Source organism: Electrophorus electricus, chromosome 12 (assembly GCF_013358815.1).
Source record: "Electrophorus electricus isolate fEleEle1 chromosome 12, fEleEle1.pri, whole genome shotgun sequence".
Classification (NCBI taxonomy): domain Eukaryota; kingdom Metazoa; phylum Chordata; class Actinopteri; order Gymnotiformes; family Gymnotidae; genus Electrophorus; species Electrophorus electricus.
The window spans coordinates 8337579-8358397 of record NC_049546.1 but is presented as its reverse complement, the minus strand read 5'-3'; the positions used below and the strand labels follow the sequence as shown (position 1 = coordinate 8358397).

General features: G+C 41.1%; 1 protein-coding gene across 1 annotated transcript in view; it reads left to right on the top strand.

Annotated features, from left to right (window-relative positions):
• The first annotated feature begins 1675 nt into the window (after positions 1–1675).
• magi2b (membrane associated guanylate kinase, WW and PDZ domain containing 2b) overlaps positions 1676–20819 on the top strand; it is a 66992-nt gene continuing 47848 nt past the window's right edge. The window contains 2 exon segments of the mRNA XM_035532334.1: positions 1676–2139; positions 16703–16819. Coding sequence (XP_035388227.1) covers positions 1842–2139; positions 16703–16819 — 415 coding nt within the window. The 5' untranslated portion in view covers positions 1676–1841.

Sequence of the window (20819 nt, the reverse complement as noted above, 5' to 3'; positions counted from 1 at the left end):
GTGACATACAAACTGAAGTCTTTAATATTAATATCATTTACTAACTTTTTCAGGTAGATACATCCAATTCACCTATTAATTTTCTCATCTTAGTTTGTCTCCTGTGCAAAAGTATGCAGACGTTCCTGTTTGGTATTGTTTTTAAGCATAATTTAAGATTTAAGTAAATCAACTATTTTCTCAGTATCCTTTTCATGAGATCAAGGTACCAAATGGAGCCTTTATTAAAAAGGACTTTATCTGAACACACTGTCCTGAACATGGCTACTCTGACCCTGCACAAATTATATTAAAAGCAGCCTTGCACTAGATCCAGTCGGGCTTCATTATGCCATTAGCAATGTGAGAGACTACTTCTTTAAAATGACTGAGACAACTGTCCTGTCTATGAATGTGGTGGCTTTAGCAGAAAGCCTACTGATTCGGTTTTATAAATGCTTAAATGAATGCGTCAAAAGTCACAGTAGCTAACATTGTAAAATGCATCCAGCGCTTTAAAAAGGGAAAACCTTTTTGCTTTTGGTTGTCAGGGCTGAATCCACCAGTACTAAATCTGTGATACTGCATTATTATTAAATGCTTTTCCTAACTCGAACGAAATGGTTCAAAACAACAACACAAAAAAAAGTTACCATGAGAACCTTGGACATGGTTTGGAAGAAAATAATGTTGGAATCATTGCTGTATAAACGCATAATGTTCCTCACATAAAAGTCTAGAACGTTATAACAAACACGGAAATATTTGTTAAATAATTAGTTTGGATGAAGGCCGTATACTTCATGAACATCCATATAGCGGCGTTAGATTTACTCTAACCCCAATAATTATAATTCATTAAAGATTATAGTAGTATCCAGACGTTAGCCTCTAATCTGCATATTCTCTGCAAAATCAAACCAGTATTTAGCCTTAAATAGTCCTGGGTCATATTTTATGTGCCAACAGCAAATTAAATTAATAATGTAAATCATGGGCAATAACTTTAGAAAATATTTGATGACACAAAATCAGAAACCCCATGGCAGGGTTTGCTCCCTTACTTTAAAAAACAGTAGGGCTCAGATCAGGATTCATACCGGGAGGCGGCTGCCACGGCTGCCTGCCTACTTGTTAGCATTCCCAGTGCATGTATTCCAGCTGCTTTCAGCAGCGTCCCTACTACTGAATGAAACGTCCGCACATTTCCTCGGGTCGATGTCTGATTATTAGAAAGTAATAGCAAAATAAATGTGATTTCTCCGGTATGAAAAACTGGCGATGCCTAAAAGATTTTCCTTGCGCTGAAGTTAGTGAGAGTTTATTCCCAAAGTCCTTCGCAACTCCTCAGCTCAAGAAGCCTTTTAAGTATTAAATGTACCGTAAAATCTCACGATAGTGTCACGGTACGTATCGAGATGAGATTTTGTTAAATCTGCCTCTCATTCCTTGGAATGGGCTGCGGTTCCATTTACCCATTTTTCTTCCTCGCGTTACCGTTCATTCCTCCTCCAGACATCACATCCGGGTCACTCGCCAGTAATTTTGTGTGTGTGTGTGTGTGTGTGTGTGTGTGTGTGTGAGGGAGAGAGAGAGAGAGAGAGAGACAGACAGAGAGAGACAGAGAGAGAGAGAGAGAGAGAGACAGAGACAGACAGAGACAGACAGAGACAGAGACAGAGACAGAGAGAGATTGGTCCACCGTTGCGTACTGCTGCAGCTATATGGACACAACAGCTGACGTCCCGCAATTCTGGAATTAAGAGCGCCTTGTACTGGCGCGAGACCGACCGGCCACGCGCAAGGCAGGTATGAAGTGCCGCCCAGTAGACGCATGCTGGTAGGCTACGAATTTGTTAGCGATGTCAAAGAGCCTGAAAAAGAAGAACCACTGGACCAGCAAAGTCCACGAAGCAGTCCTCATCAGGAATAAAGAGGGCGAGCTGGGGTTTGATTTGAAAGGCGGCGCCGAAAACGGCAATTTCCCGTATTTTGGGGAGGTGAGACAAGGCAAGGTAGCCATCCAAAGCGGCAAGCTGTCCCAGGACGAGCTTCTCCTGGAGGTCAACGACACACCAGTGGCAGGGCTTACCACGAGGGATGTGCTGGCCGTTATCAAGCACTGCAAAGATCCATTCCGGCTGAAGTGTGTAAAGCAAGGTGAGGTGGCGTTACAGGGGCTGTAGGCTAGAGCGTAAACATCAGTGGATGGCGCCCGGCGCTGAGCGTGTCTATGAAGGCGACCCCTCTGTGCACTCCCGCGGTCTGTTTGATTGGGTCGGCTACGCATTATATTCTAGCTTGTCTGTATTATGTCATGTTATACGTAGAAATGATTCTGACTCGTATTATTGTTGCAGTAGGTGGATCTGGTAGCAGTAGTAGGCTATTGCGCTGCTTTATTTGGTGTCATTGTTGGGACATTGTGGCCGCAGGGATGCCGTCGTTCATTTCTGTATTAGTATCTTACGGCATTAATTCATTTTACGGCTTCATGTAAGACGTAAGCCTGTGTTAAACGCAAACAGTCTGAAGCGGATGTGTTCCGTTCCGTTATCTAGCTTTATTAATGCCCTGGGGTTCTGCCGGAGGCATGGCTTGCATAGTTATTTGGTAGCTCTTTTCACTGAACTACGTGCCTCTTTAAGGAACAAAGCTGTTTGTTTGTGCAAAGAACAATGAAAAGGGTTGAGTTGTGAGCCCGTGGTATAAGAAGAGGAGTGGTCTGTTACCGCTCCGCACGGTAACAACCGGCGGATCAGACAGATGTGTTTGTGACGGCACTAAACAACGCGGCCTCCACCGCCAGTCTAGACGCTGAGCCTTCGGTTGTCTGTATTTTTATATTTTACCATTATTTTGAACTTCTTTTACCTGTGAACTCACCAATTAAAAACAAAATCTCTCTCTCTCTCTCTCTCTCTCTCTCTCTCTCTCTCTCTCTCTCTCACACACACACACACACATCTATGTATGCATGTATATATAGAGGTGTAAACTCAGTGTTATTCAGTACTGTATATAGAAACAGACCAGTTCAGCAACATCAGCAGCCCCAAACAAATAAGATGTTAACTGCTAGCAAATACAGTTAGTAAATTGCATAGAAAACTCTAGGCCTAATAAGCCATTTTTACATATATCATCTAGTGAGTTCTGGTATGCTATGATAAGTAATTGGGCTATGATTTATTTGTGGCAAACTGCTGTATCTGTGCTGTGCATGTGCTGTTGACACTCAGTTATTGAGGCTTGTTGGTTATTGACAGCTGGAGTTGTTACAATGACCCAGTTATGTGTCTATTTTAATGTGTGAGAACTATGAATGCCTGAATTTACAGTTTACATTTACATATTGTTCATTGCATGTATTTGTGGTCTAAAATGCATTTCAGTTACAATTTTTAAGAAGAATTGCCACAATTTACAATTTGCATGACTCATAATTCCATATCCTGCATACTTCCTATTCACTGCTTATCTCTGTATAAAGATATGCAGCGAATATGAAGTATGTAATGTATAGAATTACAATGTATGGATAAATATATGGAAAATATAAAATATTGCAATAACCACCTTATTCTTGTTTTGAATCAGTCCACCAGATTTCATGTAAACTGGCATTATGCTTTTTCTAATACTTATCAGGATAACCTAAAACAGGTTTACTTTGAATATGTAATGCATGACTAACAGATTTTACCTGCCAGAAGGGTTAAAATATTACTTTGGCCTAGTAGTATAATTTTTCTGCGATGTTTCAGATGATATGTGGCACTATATCAAATTGTCTTCAGAGAGGTTTAATATTTTATTTACTATTTTTTTTTTAGTGTTGATTAGTTTTTATAAGTCTCAATAATCAGTTCGGTCTTTGCTGATTTATTTGCTGCAAGGGCAAGCATTCTCTCTAATACAAGATAAACACATGTGAATAGAAGCCCTTGGGATCTGAATGAGTTTCAGCTATAGAACTGCAGTATGAGCTAGAACGGCCAACTTCATGCCGTCACAGATCAAAAGTGTTTCTATCTTGCAGTCATTCATTCAAGTACAGCTTGGACACTTCAGAAAAACAACATCTAAATGTGTTATCAAACTTTATACATGACAAAATCAACAAAAACCACAAAAAAACTGTCATGATCTCTGTAGCTTTAAAATGATTTATACATTCCAGATCAGAAAAAAAAACTGTGATGTGATCTTCAAAACTGAACTTCTTTTTTATCTTCTTCCTTTTGATTTCCTTTTGCTGCAAGCCTCTTGTGTATGTTATGGGTAACAATTCACATTAATGTTCTTCAAAACTTTATACTTGCACAACAAATTCATTTTAACCAGCATAATTTACAGCACTACGTATGAGTAACAAACCACGAATTTCAACATTAATAAACCATGAATAATGTAAACAGAGTAATTCAAATCATCAGTATTTTCAAACTCATAGGCTACAATTTGTTTTCCTTCTTGTCATCATCTTTCCTTCTTGTTTTACAGTTTAGTAACAGTAGCTATGTTTTTTCTTCTCATGTACCTCCAAATGCACATAATAGGTTATTTGCTGTGACCACCACTGAACAGTATTAGTACAAGCGTTAATTACTTTGTTAACAATACTTATGATTTATCAGTGTTGAAGTTCATGGATTGGTAATGTTTCTTAATGATGTAAATAATGTTAGTTAAGGTAACCTTGTAAAGTTTAAAGTGACTAGCCTAAAGGCTAAGTATTGCATTTGTCATATGCTTTGATTTGTGATTGTATATGCTGTGTGCGATTCAGTGAGAGCTGATTTGAACTGATCCTGTGAGAACTACACGAGGTCCTTCAGAGCAGAGTGGTATATTCACACAGCCTGCGCCTGTGCTGTGATCCATACATCATCATATGCCTGTAGAACCTCCAGGGGAGAGAGGAATTATTTGAAGATCAGTGAAAGTGAAATCTGTAGTGCTTGAACATGCTGTCAGGCTAGCTTGTATACCCTCTGTAGCAGTGGGAAGTACTCTTGGAATTCAGGGAAAGCTTACCGTGTTTCTCTGAAGCAGAGGAACTGTCTTCTCACTGTTCCTGACCTGTTTGAACACTGATCACGACCTCCTAATGAGCTCCAGTGAGCAACTTGGCTAATTGGTTCCCCCCTCTCTGTCTCTGTCTCTCTCTCTCTCTCTCAAGTAGTCAATGTGCAGTGAGCATGCTGGTCTTATTTGGCTTCTGAGGAGTCATGCAGTTGTGCTGCTTGCCGGTTATTTATTCACAAAAATCGAAAGGTTGTCCTGTAGACAACTGTTGTTAGGAGAATCACCAATACAGACCTAATTATCAGGATTAGTAGGTTGTCATAAGCTACAATTGCGTTCAAAATATTGGCCCTTGGAGGCAAGTGTCTCCCCATTCTCTAAAAGAGCTATCAATCTGACAACCATTGGTGGCTGTTGGTGTGATGATTATAACCTGTCTACATGCATAATGGGACAGACTGATTGCAATCAACCAGAAGAGCTTGCAAAGGGCAGTTCAGCAAAGAGAGTAAAGCTGGGATTGATGTTAGTAGCGTGAGTCCAATGTTAATGTACTCACAACCAGTCAGGCGTAAGCAGTATCTCATGGCTAGGGCAGAGCAGTCGTGACGAGAGAGCAGCAGGTGTACCGCTCTACAATCACACCTGACACTGTCTCATTAGTATTACAACCTGTCAGGAGGCTGTTATGTTTGGCAGATCAGAGCAAGGCTTATTATATGAAACAGTATTTTACTAATTTTTTAACATTCTCTGTTACATTATCTACAGTAAAACCCTTGAGCAGAGTATGCAGGCCTGTAGAGCAATCAATTATTCAGGATTTTGTGTTTGTTTGTGCGATGTATAGAAAAACACAACTTGTCATCTCTTATGGAGGTCACCTTTAAGTTAATCTTTATGCGGCTCTGGTTCTTGGCCTACTCAGTTGGTGCACTTGTACCTAGGGGATCTGTCTTCTTGTGTTTGGCATGCAACAAGCGGCCATTTAATTTACCGCAGCATGCGATCAGGATTGTCATGCGCAAAGAGCCCAAATGCAGCTCTGTTTCAAATGGAGCCTAGTTTCATTAACTTTGATGCGCAAGTGGAGAGGCGCGTGCACGCTGCCGTTCCACTTTGCGACTTGGCTGCTAATTAGTTGTGGTGCAGGCAGACCACAGAACAGAGCAGGCATGTGCCAGACATTTTCCCACACTTAACTTTTTGCCTTTTGGATCACTATTAATACCCCACATATTGACGTTACAGTCTGGATACCCTCTTCCTCTTTCCTCTGCTTTTCCTCTCAAAAGGCAAAGCAAATAAGCACACTGTGCCATTTTCATGCTCGGCAGCCATGGAATCAAATGGACGGCAGACAGGCCAAGTTGTTCTGCTTCTCTGTATGAAGCTTCATAACTCTTCACCCTAACCATCATGTCATCAGTGGGATGACATTGCAAGTTGCTTTGGGTTAGTATGTCTACTAAGTGGGTAATGCAAAATTGACTTCAGGAGCAGGACTGATTTCTAAAGATGTCATAACATCATATGAGCAACTGTTTGTTAACATTGTCCAGTTATGCAAAACTAGTGTGCATAACAATCCTGTGTATCAGTAACTGAATACACTGCAAATGAAGAAAATGTTTACACTGGGATTAGAGACTCATACCCAAATCACAGAGGTCTAGCTTGTTTGTGAGAAATTGCTTAGCGGCGAGGATAACTGCACAGAGACAGTGGTTACCAAGCCTCTGCTGAGGTTGGAATGGAATGGCCTTTTTTGAGGTTTTAAAATGTAGCTTTGTTCAATACCTGAAAGCAAGTGCTTTGTCAGTGTGCTACAAAATGGATCCCCTAAGGCTTATTTACCTTGAAAATATTTACCTTGTTTCATTTTGTTTTTTGTTGATGATGTTGCTGACCCTGTGGTGTGTGACTGTTTTTTTTTTTTTTATTGGTCATGTGCCTGCTTGTAATACTGAAAATGAACCAAATTATTGGCCTGGATTGGTTATAGTTCAGCACATCAGCTTTGTGGATTATTAAATGTGAAAATGTGTTCATTGACTTGTGAATATGACTATCTTATTTAGGGTTTGGTTTTGTGATTCAGTCCATTTATGAAATGGCGTAAAATACCACACACACATGAAATGGCATACACAGTTATTTACATTTACCTACATTTGTCAATATGTGCTCATACCATCTAATGTGGATTTAAAACATAGTATATAATTTAATTTAATTGTATAGATGTTAATAGCATTCTTAAAGGCAGTGTAGTATTACCCTTTCTGTAAGACACATTAACCCTGACAAACTAATTTTGAAATTATATCCCACCAGTGATTAGTAAAAATATTGTGTCAGTGATTTGACTAATTTGTTGTTTGGTGATTTTATTCAAATGATTGGCCATCTTGAGAAAGGATGAACATGTTGAGGTTTCTTTGAAATTTGGCAAGAGGCTATCTGATGTGCAAAGGGGGAGAAGAGAGAATTATGTCACCGGTGTGAAAATAGGTCATTACCCTTATCCATGGAAGAGATCAAACTGTCCTGCAATCACTCTAAATTTATCATGTTTTTCTGACTAAATAAGCACAGGTGCAGACTTTCTCTGGCAGATGTAGAGGAATGCCATCATGGGTTGGGTAGATGAGACTGGACTCTAAAGGAAGGGACCACTATGGACCACTATGAGCAAGGAACTGATTTGACATCTTCATCCCTGCATAACTTAATCTCTGTGTCCAGAATCCGCCATCTGAGCTGCACTTCTCAGACATAACGGGCTTAATCTGTGCAGCCAGGGTCAGCCATCTGAGCTGCGCTTCTCAAACACTGCTAGTTTAATCTGGGTGGCCTGGGTCAGCCATCTCAGACGCGCTTCTCAAACACCATTGTCTTAATCTGTGCATCCAGGATCAGACATCTGAGCTGCACTTCTCAAACACATCGGGATTAATCTGGGTGGCCAAGGTCAGCGATTTGAGCTGCACTTCTCAAACACCACTGGTTTAATCTGGGTGGCCAAGGTCAGCGATCTGAGCTGCACTTCTCAAACACCACTGTCTTAATCTGGGTGGCCTTGGTCAGCCATCTGAGTTGCACTTCTCAAACACCGCTGTCTTAATCTGTGAGTCCAGCATCAGCCATCTGAGGTGCACTTCTCAAATACAACAGACTTAATTTGTGCAGCCAGGATTAGCCATCTGAGCTGCCCTTCTCAAATGGCGCTGGCTTAATCTGGGTGGCCAGGATCACCATCTGAGCTGCACTTCCCAAACACAACTGTCTTAATCTGTGCGCCCAGGATCAGACGTCTGAGCTGCACTTCTCAAGCACAGCAGGATTAATCTGGGTGGCCAGGGTCAGCCGTCTGAGCTGCACTTCTCAAACACCACTGTCTTAATATGGGTGTCTTGGGTCAGACATCTGAGCTGCACTTCTTAAACACCGCTGTCTTAATATGTGAGTCCAGCATCAGCCATCTGAGGTGCACTTCTCAAATACAACAGACTTAATTTGTGCAGCCAGGATCACCATCTGAGCTGCACTTCTCAAACACAACTGTCTTAATCTGTGCACCCAGGATCAGCCGTCTGAGCTGCACTTCTCAAACACAGCAGGTTTAATCTGGGTGGCCAGGGTCAGTCATCTAAAATGTACTTTTCAAACACAGCAAGTTTAATCTGGGTGGCCAGGGTCAGCCGTCTGAACTGCACTTCTCAAACACCGATGACTTGAAAGTATCTGAACAGACGCCTGCAACATGAGGTGCCAGCGGCTTGTCCTAACAAAGTGGTGAAACCTTGGGTGTTTTACACATATGTGCAGTAAACAAATCAGGCCTGTGGTAGAACTGGGAAGATCATTAATAAGGATTAATGAGTCTAATTAGGATTATTAGTCAGTCCATGGTTCAGTGTGTTGAAGCCTATAGTTCATATAGACATGCAGTGTGCATGCAAGCACAGCACTTACTGTGGCACAGGGCTTTGAAAAAGAGATTTTATACCACATTGATTTGATTTGATCTTCTTTGTAAATCTTCTAAATTGGTCATTAGACCAGTAGGATTTCAGTCCCACGATTTCATTCAACTTCCCTGCATATATCAAACAAAATGTTGGACAGATCCACAGATCTCTTTCTTCCTAATAGGCCTTGGCCCAAATACGTTATTGTGTTTGGTTTTATTACAACATAAACATAAATCCCCGTAGTCGTTTGTTTCCAGGAAAGCAGGACTATTTTAACACACCTTGCGGAACTGCTGCTGAACATGTCTCCACCAACACCATCTAAGTGGGGACACTTTTTATTCTTATCGCCAGTTGCTAAAATTGTCCTCCTGGAGTAGACTTGAATGAAATCTTAATCTCTGTGTTCACCCACTCCAGCTCCTCGCTGATCCTGTTAAGTCCCTGGATCAGTGAAGAAATGAAAGTGTTCTCCCTTAAATGCATGTGGGATGTGCTCTTCTACTCGCCATTGCCTTTATGGAGCATTTGCAAGTGTAGACCAATAGGTGAAACAGGAAGATATTTTGTGGAGGTTGGTATACAAGTGTGTTCTGGAAAAGCTGTATCTCTGAGTAGTGAGATCACATTAATGCATTCAGTTCTGGTTTGTTTCTGTGGAGTTATTAAAATTGAAATGGAAATGAAGGTTTTTACACTATGACAATTCTTTTGTACTATTCTGAATACTCTAACAAAATTAAATTATATATATAATTGCACTTTAGAATTCTAGGATATTGTGAATAAAACAACTTTCTCTGCAGAACACTGTATTGTAGAGCTCACTACTGAAAGGGTTAAAGAGTAACCCTTAGAGAGTTTTCCTTAGATCATACCCAGATGTATTAGACACTGTGTTGACACTGAAGCCGCCAGCAGGTTCATGCTTAATTATTCAAATTATGCACTACCTCATTAGCCACCTTTTCATTCACCATTAAGTTATTACTTATTAATCTACTGTGATGCCATATATTAAAACAGATATGGAGATGGTTCCAGCTATGTGTTATTACGATTCATTAGATATAGCAGGGTGCTCATATATATTAAAATATATTATTGGGCATTTCACATACCAGTTTCAGACCTGGAAGCTCTTTGCTCCCCATGGAGCTCTACTGCTTCACAGAGTTGACTTCCAATCTTTCTCTAATACATCTGCCTGAAAAGCTCCATATAGCCTTATTTTTATGGATCAATTTAGAATATATGGACAGTTTTTCCAGGTTTCCAGGACCTGGCATTTCCTCTAGCTTTAACAAACCTAACTCAGCTTGAACAGTTAATTACTGAAACATTCAGGAGCTGAATTCCTAGTGTTAGTGCAGTACTGTGTCTGCCACAAGTCGTTCTGATCGAAGCCTCTTTATTCACCGCACTGCCGCCTGTATATCAAGTGGTTATATTGTGCTTTTCCTGCAGTTTTAGGATAAACGGAGTGAATCAGAGCTGGCAGCTAGACCTCCCCTGCTTCTGGTCATTCTGATTACAGATATTGTGTTTGCGTTGCTCAGGTGGAGAGCGATGAGAATGGCAACTGTGGTTATTCTACCTCAAATTAATAATGTCGCTGCTTTGATCACAGATGTTGGTGTCATTCATGGTCAGAGAGAGACAGAGAGAGGGAGAGGCTGCCCCTGGGCTGGAACGCTCAGTGGCAGGATTCCTGCACCCACTCACCCGTGCCGAAAATGTGACCTGGGCCCGAGGACACTCGCGTGTCCTTTGCGTGCTTTGCCAAAGTCGAGATGTGGTGAGGAGACTGCAGGTTCACAAGGGATGGGGGGTGAGGGGGAAAACCTGGGCCGGCGCGCTCCAACTGCAGCTCCAACTGTGTGCATGCATGCAGGCATGTGTGGATTAGTGTGTATATAAACTATTAATCAGATGCCTGTTTTGACCTGTTATAGGAGTGAATAGCTAATAGGTTATTAGCTGACATCACATGCATCCATAGGTTAATGTGAAAGCTTCCCTGGAGTCTGATTCAGCTGCAAACACTTTGCTGTATAGCAGCTTTCTGAGGGGGAAAAACATTCACCAGATCAATAACATGCGTTCTTATTCAGTCATCTTCCACGAGGGCAGGAGTGTCAGCTATGATTATACTGTCAAAAAGACAAGCTCAGGACACTGTGGAATATTTTATTCATCCCTCCACTGTTTACCAAAATCAATATGGAACCATACTCCAGCCTTTTGCAGAAGGTCCAGGTACACTGTTTTATTGTGAGACTGAAAGCAGGGGCTGATTACTATGTTTTAAATGGCAAATCTTGGTGCCTCTGTCTCCCTTCCAATTTAGTGAAGCCTCATATTCTATGTGTCTGCCTGGTTTCAGGATTACTGTGTGTGTGTGTGTGTGTGTGTGTGTGTGTGTGTGTGTGTGTGTGTGTGTGTGTGTGTGTGTCTGTGCGCGCAATTCAGATCATCCCACTTTTCACTAGCACTGACCTCAAGGCTCCGACTTGGCCTTTCCATGTTGTGTAATTTATTCTGTTGGAGCCACTGTTGTTTCTGTTTTTCATTAACCTCCATGTTCTGAATTACTGGGTTGGTGTCACAATTTCTAGTGTTTTTGCAGTCTTTTCATGGTGTGTGTGAGTTTATAAGTTTAAGGATAAGTCCGTTTACAGTCAGTATGAGATTTTGGATGCTCATTTCCCTCTTGTGCTTGCGCTTGTGTTCTTGATCATGCTGTTGACGAATAGTGAGCTGGGGCTTACACTATGGCTACAATCAGCCTTTCTGATTCTTATTTTAGTATTTCGTTAGTATTTTTTTAGTATTTATTTTATCATCTCTACAGAGGGTCAAAGACTATACCAGCACGGCTTTAGATATGTGTCATATGTGACAGCATATAATCTTTTGGTTTAAAGATGGCACGAAGAAATTTTCAGCATTCCAGCTAAAATCCCATAACTGCAAGCAGACATGCTTGAGCGATCAGAGGCTAACTAATCTGGCCACACTTTCCCAGAAAGCACTGCGGTGTTATGCTAATCTCTGGTTCAAAGTGAAGCTCTGTCTGCCATCTTTCACTGATCTTTGTGTGGCGATTCTACTGGGAAACAGGCCCCTGTCTGATGTAGCGTGTTTGCATGTTTGGAACCAGGCCTAGAATTTCAATTCATATGCCAAGGTCACTTTGGTCTGATTCTTTACTGTGTGCCTGGTCCTAGTGTGTGTAATATGCTGGGTTAGGCTTCTCAGACAGCACTGCTTTTTAAAGGAAGTGGGATTGTTTGCTGAGTGTCTAAACACTAACAGGCTTGTGTTAACAGTCTCCCTAAGCCTGCCTGACTTGAAGCCCTTGCCTTGTGCCTCAGAAGCTTGTATCATGGTGATGTCCAGCTAAGTACGTGAAGCATCTCCTTAAAGTTGTGCGCCATTCATTTTGATTGCTCCATTAGTGACTCCTAATATTTGATCTGACCTCCGTCTGATATGTAAGGATGTTATTTAAAAAGGACATGTTACTGTACTAGATCGCAAACGGTTTAATTAAGGCTTTTGACAACCACTGTTATTTTAAGCACGTGAATGTATTTAGTATAATCTAAATTTATATTCGGTAACTAAACCTCCTCAATTTGCAGTAACTTTGCATCTGATTTGTGACTACTGGTGTCTATACAGCATTCAAGGCTTGTTTTGGCCCAGTCTTCCATGCTAGTATTTCTGTTCATGCATATTTTGGGATGTCTTGTTTGAAAGGCCTGCTACAGATTGCAGCATTTCATTGAGACTGAGGTTTCAAAATTCATTGACTCCTTGATAACTGCAAACCATGCAGGTCCTGAGGCAGTAACACAGCACCACAACGTTATACTACCACCACCACCACCACACATCACAGCTGTGATAAGATTTTGGATGATTTGATTTGGTTTATTTGCCAAACTTGAAACAATCAGGAGAGAGTAACTTCTGTTGTAGTAAATTCAAATGAACAACACTCTTGTTCAGGGTCTTTCCTAGGTAGGGCTCAGGAGCACAGTTATTGTCTGGCAACCTCTACACATCCTTAGCTGTCACCCTAGAGTGCTTTGACACTTGTTAGAAGATTCTATAGGGTGCCCTTGCACTCATCTACAGAGAGTTGCAGTGGTGCCAAATTTTTTCATTTGTAAGCCTGGTGTCTACCTGGTGTTTGTAATCCTTCTTGGTCTTAGTAACCTCAGGATTTTGTCAAAAGGAGGTACCCAAAACTGTGTTTTTAACAGAGTAGTTCGGTCCACTCACTGATCTATAATAAAAAGATTCTATTTGAAATTAGTACACAGCCTACCCTTCAAGAGGATAATAATCTAGAGGCCACTTAGTCTTTATTGGACTGGCCTAGAAGAATCGAGTTGTTGAAATGTGCGAGTGCAAGTGATCCCGGCGGTCTTATTGGTCTTACTTCAGCAAATGTTAACTAATTACTTTGTTGGATATAGTTTAGGTTAACATTCTAACAACCTGCCTTGCATTGTGTGGTGTTCCTTTAGTGATGAAGCTCAGTGTAATTATTAATCTAGCATGTTCTGCTTTGCACAGTGTGAAAAGTTTTTTACTGCTCAGAACTTGCCATCATGAACCACTAATAGCAAGCCAGTAGGCATATCTAGCTAGTTATGTAACATAAAAGATCAGTCACATTTCAACATATCAGCAATTTCCCTGACACTGCGGTCAAGCACTGGAGAAAAACCTGTTAGATTATCTCACCATACGGTTACGTAGGAGCTTTTTATATAAGTGAATTTCAGCAGTGGTGAGGTATGCACACAAAGAAGATATCCAAGGGACTTCAAGTTTAACATTTATTGCTAATCTTGGTTATAACTAACAATTTCAAAGTACAAAATGGAGTAATATTTTATCACTGTTTGCAGCAAATTAGCTTGAAAGATAGCAGGCCTGAAGGACCTGAGGCAGTGTTTTCAGCAGTAATATTCTGTTTAAATTCTGTTTCCTTTGGAGATTTCAAAGTGTTTCAGATATCTTACTGTACACTTGTAAAAGAATGCACAGTGCTGGTGTCTTTTTAAAACAAGGACCTTGACTGTTCAAACTATTTTTTTCAGTAAATATAAGGTACATCAAAATGCTGTGGATTGTTTGTTAAATATGACAGGTTTCACTTCCTCTGTGAGTCAAGTAACCACAGAGACACGATGAGCTAGAATTGTTTGCCTTCTTCCCATTGTGTGAAGTGTGCAGCTAACAAGATCAGCTGTCCCCAATTCCACAGAGAAATTGGGCCAAAGTGAGACGTCACTGCAGAGCTTATGACAACACGGACTTACTACAAATATAATATAGGGCCTTTAAAATGCATGCATAATATTTGATATATTTCTTATGTTTTTAGACATATTGTACTGTTTCATGTTGTAATTGTGTATGTAATTGCAGTATAATTATACTTTTTTGTACTTATTACTATATTAAAGTGTATGCAAGTGTGAGGTTGCTTCATGTTATGATCTAATGCCATTAAGCTTTTTAACAGTATACACAGATCTCCTTTGTGCAATGTTGCCACTCACTGCATATTTATTAATTCTCTTCATTCTGTTACAATCAGTTTTTAACAATTTCCTTAGTAAAATAACAAGGTTAATGTAACACAACATAATGAATGATGTAGCAAGTATTTATGTGTTTGACAAAAGTGTTCAACTTCCTGTAAAATCCCTTTAATATACGCTTTGTTGAGTTTTCTGTTTTGGTATTGTATGGAAACCGACTGCCTGTACTCTTTTATTTATTTTGTACTTACAAGCTCAAAGTTTCTTCACGAAATGAAGAGACAGCAGTGCCAACAAGTCCAGTTGACTCCTTAAAACACAGTTAATCTGCTTGTGCAGTGTGCAATTTTTCCAAGTGACAGCTCCTCAGTGCACTTCACAAAGATCACTGCTCTTTTCTGTTTTCACTGATATCTTCACAAGGTCAATAGGTTCAATCGGTACCCTCTAACAGACATCATCCTGAACAAGATGGCCTTTTTTGGTGGTGTGTCTGAAAACATCTGTATCACACACACACACACACACACACACATACACACACACACAGCAGTTTCTTAACCAGCAGACAGGTGGAGCTATAGGACCTTGCTATCTCTTAGGCCAATCAGAATACAGGCATTATTGTGATAGGGTCCGTACTGGCAGAGCTTTCTCAACACTATTGTCTCCTGACTGTCGACGATTCTCCATCTCCCTCTCCCTCTTTCTCCTTCTCTGTCTGTCTCTCTCGCTCACACACTCTCTCCCTCTTGTTTTCTCTCTCTTCCTCATGCTCTCTCTCCCCCTCTGGTTAAATTAAACGCACAGGGGGGGAACGCCACCGCGGCTGCTTCCATTGATACAAGCAGGATTAGATCTTTCTAAATCAGAGAGGAAGTCTTCCAGGGAAAAGGAGAGAAAGGATTTCAGCCAAGGGGAACGGTGAGTGGAACATTTATCTACAGTAACACAGCAAACCAACTGCTGGATTTACAGTGAGCTACAACAGTTTCTTGGTTGAGGCCGGGGGTGATGGGGAATGGGGGAGATTCTAATTATGGATAAGGATCAGTGGAGGATAGATGTGTAATTTCCATTCAAGAAAATCTGCTCTAGGTGATTCTCCATGCTTCATTGTCTTTCTCATTGTGTTGGCTTCGTGTGAAGGCATGTTGAGTGGCTTTTCCACTGCAAGAGCTGTGCAAGCTTCATCGTTCTGGCTGCCCCCACCCCCAATACTGTGTTACATTCACAATGTCAAAGCAGTGCAGAATGGCTTGACCAAGTAAGATCTCTGATATATCACAGATTTGCTCATTGTGGGGCTACAATGACATCGCTGCAGTACTTTGGGAACAAAGCACATCGGCTGAGGCTCGGTCTGCTGGAGATTTCAGGAATGCCGGCTTTAGCTTTTGTTCACCTGCGTGCTTGCGTGAGTGCGTGGTTACATCTGCGTGATTATGTTCTGGTTAGCAGCAGACACTTCCACGCTGAGTGCTGGTGGGAGATTAGCTGTGCTGTCTGTCACTTTATGGCGGGTCATGTTCAGTGAGTGGTGAACGGTCAAGGTTATGACCGGGAGAGGGAGGCAGGAGCAAACAGTCCCATCAGATGTGGTGCTAGACATGAGCAAGAATGACCTTAGTTCCCCATCTAATATATTAAAAACTGCAGGTGGTATAATATCTCTTTCTCTGTCTTGCTCTGTCTGCCTTTTGCTGAAAATATAAGAGATGTGACAAGTAGTTATTAGACGAAGACATTATTAGGAACTCTTTGGTAGTTGCACAATGTAAACCATTTAATGCAGTAATGACCCTTTTTAAGATATTTTGCAGCAGGGATATTACTCTGCTCCTTACCCACTGTTCAGTTATGGTATTAACACTGACTACATTAAGCTCTCTAAAACTCACCTAAGTCAGTTAATCTCTTTATCACTATTACTAAAGAACCTCCTTGAGATTCATACACTTTGGGAGTGTATGAACTTTATTTGGTGTCTGAAGGTTTGGATAAAGAGCTCTATAGCCATAAAACCCACTGACCGGGTCACTTTCATTCGTGATCACTTGAAAACAGACAGAAATACTTTGAATACTTTGTCTAAGGGGACTTTGGTCTCATTCAGCCATCTGAGCATTTCATATGTTCTTTTTGCAGGAGGTGTTGTGGATAAGGATCTTCGCCATTACCTTAACCTACGATTTCAGAAGGGATCAGTGGACCACGAGCTCCAGCAGATCATAAGGGATAATCTCTACCTCCGTACCGTGCCCTGTGAGTAACCCTGGTCTATTGTACTTAACCCCTGTCTGCTTTCAGTCAATAGAATAAGTGACATTTTATGCATTTTTAAATTTGATTGAAATAGTCTGGGATGTGAAATGGAGATAAATTTGGCCAACTGATTTTGCGTCTTTTTTAGCATTTCATGATTAGTCTGGAGGCTCTTAAAAAAAAATCTAAAGCCAAGCAAGGAACAGCACCATTAGTTTTCTGATTTAAACTATGTTTTGGTTTCAGTATAACTGTACCAGTGCCAGTGATGGTGATGATGTCATTGACGTTATTGTATTAGTGTAATGCTTCAGATGGAAGAAAAGAATGAATGTTTGGGTTTTGCCTCAGTGTGGTGTGAGCTGAGTGAGTCATGTATTTTGCATAGATAAACAAGAACCTTTTGTAAAGGGTTTAGGATGTTTGATCTTGAACTTATACCTGCAGGTGGATCAAATTAATTTGCAGCAGCTGCTCCCATTACATGGTAATTAATTAGGAGAACAATGGCCTTGTGCCTTACCTATTTTCTTTGGGTAAGTATATTTTTCAGTGGTGACATTAAAGCCCTTTAATCTGCTTATCTGTACCTACTATTTATTTTATTGCGTCACGTTGTGTCTTATTTTATCCTCTGCCTGACCTCAAATAAGACTGGACTGGTGTGTCATTCAAACTCATTTCCAGTTTTTAGCCACAATGCTAAGGGTGAATGGTGCTTTGGTCCTGCTCATTTTGGATGCAAGTGACACTGAAGTGGTGACATGGGGGTTGAAAAACAAATCTTGTACATTTTTTTTATTTGGTGCCACGACCCTGATAGAATCTAGTGATCCCTCTGGGGATGCAGAAACGTTTAAAAGGGGTATCACTTGCTAGCTGCTACTTTGTTGTACCAGAGTAAGACATGTTGATTGCAGTGACTGTGTTTTTTATGCTACTGAGGATTTGAGCTGAGGCCCTCCAATTAATCATGCTACTCCCTGCTCTTGTTCTTGGGCTTGTTCCTCCATTTTTCTCTCCTTTTCTGTAGTTTCTTCTCTTCTCCCATTCCCTCTGTCTCTCCTTTCATGCTGTTTCTCTGTATACCCAAGCTCCTCACTGTTGTCTTCTACTCCTTGGCTGTAGTTTCCTCACTTGTTCACTTGTTCTGTTCTGCTCTCCCCTCTCCTCCACTGCCTCAGTCTCCCCCCCCCCCCCTCTGTCTCAGCCTGTGGTTTCCATGGCAACCACCATCTCTTCTCCAGCCCTGCCGACAGTTTCCCCTCCCCCCTCCACAGCACAAAACACATCACAATTACCGAGCGGCTGGCTAAAATGATGCCTTTGATTTATGTCCATGCTGTGTCCTCATGACTGTACAGTTCTGGAAGTATTACTCTGGTACATAATCATCAGTGTAACTGAATAGCCGGCCAGAAAATGCAGAGAAGGAGAGATTGGAAGAGATAGGCCCTAGTAATTCTACAACCGTGCTTTATACATGCTGTGCATATTTGGAGAGGAACAAGAAGGCGGCTTGGGTGGCTGATCTTGCTGGGTGATTAAAACCATGTTGGATTAAGGTTTGATTGTGCTATATCACAATCCCAGAGGAAAAAAAGACAAAGAACTGACTCATTTTCTGTGTCACCAGTAATTAAAGCAGTGTGAAGTCTGTGTGGATTTGTATCAATATTTCAGGTCCCATAACTGTTTGCTGGATTGGAACGGGCAGAGATTTCCTTTTATTTCTTTCCATTGTGTTTTTATAGCAGTATTTGGTCTGCCACTGTCTTACCTCTTGTGGTCATAAGCCATAATTACATCATGTCATGTCATTCCTGGGTCAAAACTCATGGGGTGGCCTGTTTCATTTAAAAAGTCCATCTTTTTCAGCATTGCTCACTATTTAGAATGTTACGATTTCTGAGGGTAGCCTACTGAAAGTGTACTAAATGAGTAATAAAGAAGCTATTGATTATGCTTAAGTACTTTTAGACAACCTCGTTCACATACATACATACACACGTGTGCACACACACACACATGCATAGACAGCCAGACACACAGCTGCAGTTCACGGAAGACCCCCTGCCTTCCCGTTTCTTGTTTGTTCCTCTTTCCTGTACATCTTTTGACATCTATTTATTTAAATATCCTTTTCTATAGAGCGGCCATTATTGTACTGAGCCAAAACATACTATATGTTGCCCCTTGGGTATCTTGTACATAGAAATGATCACAAAGGCTGGCACAGACTGCATTGCCCAAATGGTGACACCCCCCCCCCCCCCACACACACACACACTCTGTAGAGCTGTCTCCTTCTATCAGTAACTTTGATGAGCAGACATCAGGGTGCATCATCAAGGGCCTGTCCTTCAACAAGTAAGCAGTAGCTATGATTCACCTGTAGCAGTTCATTTACACCTGCATGTATATTCTCGTCTCCGCCCATGTGCCCTAGCTGATCCGAGGACAAAGACATCGCATTACCCACCACTTAGCCCAATAATCATCCATCGACAGTGGCACAGTGATATATTACTACTGAGACATCTCGGCCTGCTGGATTCTGGAAAACGGGGCAAGATGAAGACAAAAGGGAAGATAGGTTTGGGGCCGATGCGATGCAGGCAAGGTTTCTAGTATATTCTGACATTGTGTTTCAGGCTGTTTTGAAAGTTTTCCTTTGCCTGGCAGTGCAATGTTGTGTACTTCAGCTGAGTGTAGCCTTGATTTCCAGGTGTCTGCGTTGCCTACACTCGCAGCACCACTCAACTGGCATAAGCCCCCCCTCGCCCTCACATTCCCCTATCCCCCTTCTGGAGGAGAAGAATGAATGTTTCAGTACATGCCCATCATACATTGGTTCTGAATGCCATAACTGCACTGGCATGACTCAGAGTCAACAGACGCTGGTGCTCTCAGCCTTCCTCTTGCTGCTTGAGCCGTGTGGAGCGGGTACAACACAACACTCTGCTCCTGTGCAGATCCTGCTCCAGATGCTTCAGAAACCAACACGGAACTAGTTCCCAGTTGTTGTTGTGGGGGGTGGCATGCAGGCAGGACCCAGGCAGACTGGGGCTCCGTAGAAGGGCCTATTTATACCTTTCTACCTTATTGTTCCCCAGTTAAGCCAATTTAATGAATGCCTTGATAGCTTTAAGTCAGTGTTGTATATCATTTAATATTTTTTTCATGTCTGACAAAGGTTTCAACGTTTTTAACATACTAGAGAGGAAGATTGCCACTCTGTAATGTCTTACATGTTTGTGAGACACTAGAGTTGCCCGCGAGAGAATAGGTTAATGGAGCTAAACAGCTAAAAATGAAAACTTTAAATAGTTTCTCACCACTTAGCTAGGATCATCCTTTAATTTGAAAAGTACAAGTGTGTATTACAGTAAAAATAACAAAGGACACTAGCATTTCTGCTACTCAGTGCTGGTTGCTGAGCTGACACTGGAGTAGTATCCTTCTGCCCAAAACCTGTTTGCTGACCCCTCTCTTTGCTGTAGGAAAAAAAAAAAAAAAAATAAAAAAAAAAAAATAAATAAATTAATAATTATATATATATATATATATATATATATATATATATATGCACACACGGGTTAGTCTTCTAAGCTATTTTTACTGTAATACATACTTATACTTTCCAAAATTAAAAGGAAGATCAGGGTCAAGTGGGGAGAAACCAATTTTTCATTTTTAGTCATTTAGCTCCATTTACCCCATTCACTGAGGGCTCTGTTGTTGTGGGCGCCTTCTATTGTTGTGCAGTTATTTTCTGATATAATGGGAGAGGGATAGGAAGTGAACAGGCTCCTCATAAACCGGCTCTGGTATAACTTAATCAAATGTTAGCTAACTAGCATACTTTCCTGCTATCTACTGAGCTAGCAGTGAAAACAACTTTAAAATATTGAGGTTAAGTTATAGAAGTAATTAATTGAAGCCCTCAGCAGGTCAAAGTAATTTTCTTAGTCAGAGGTTCGTTCTAAAAGATTGAAGT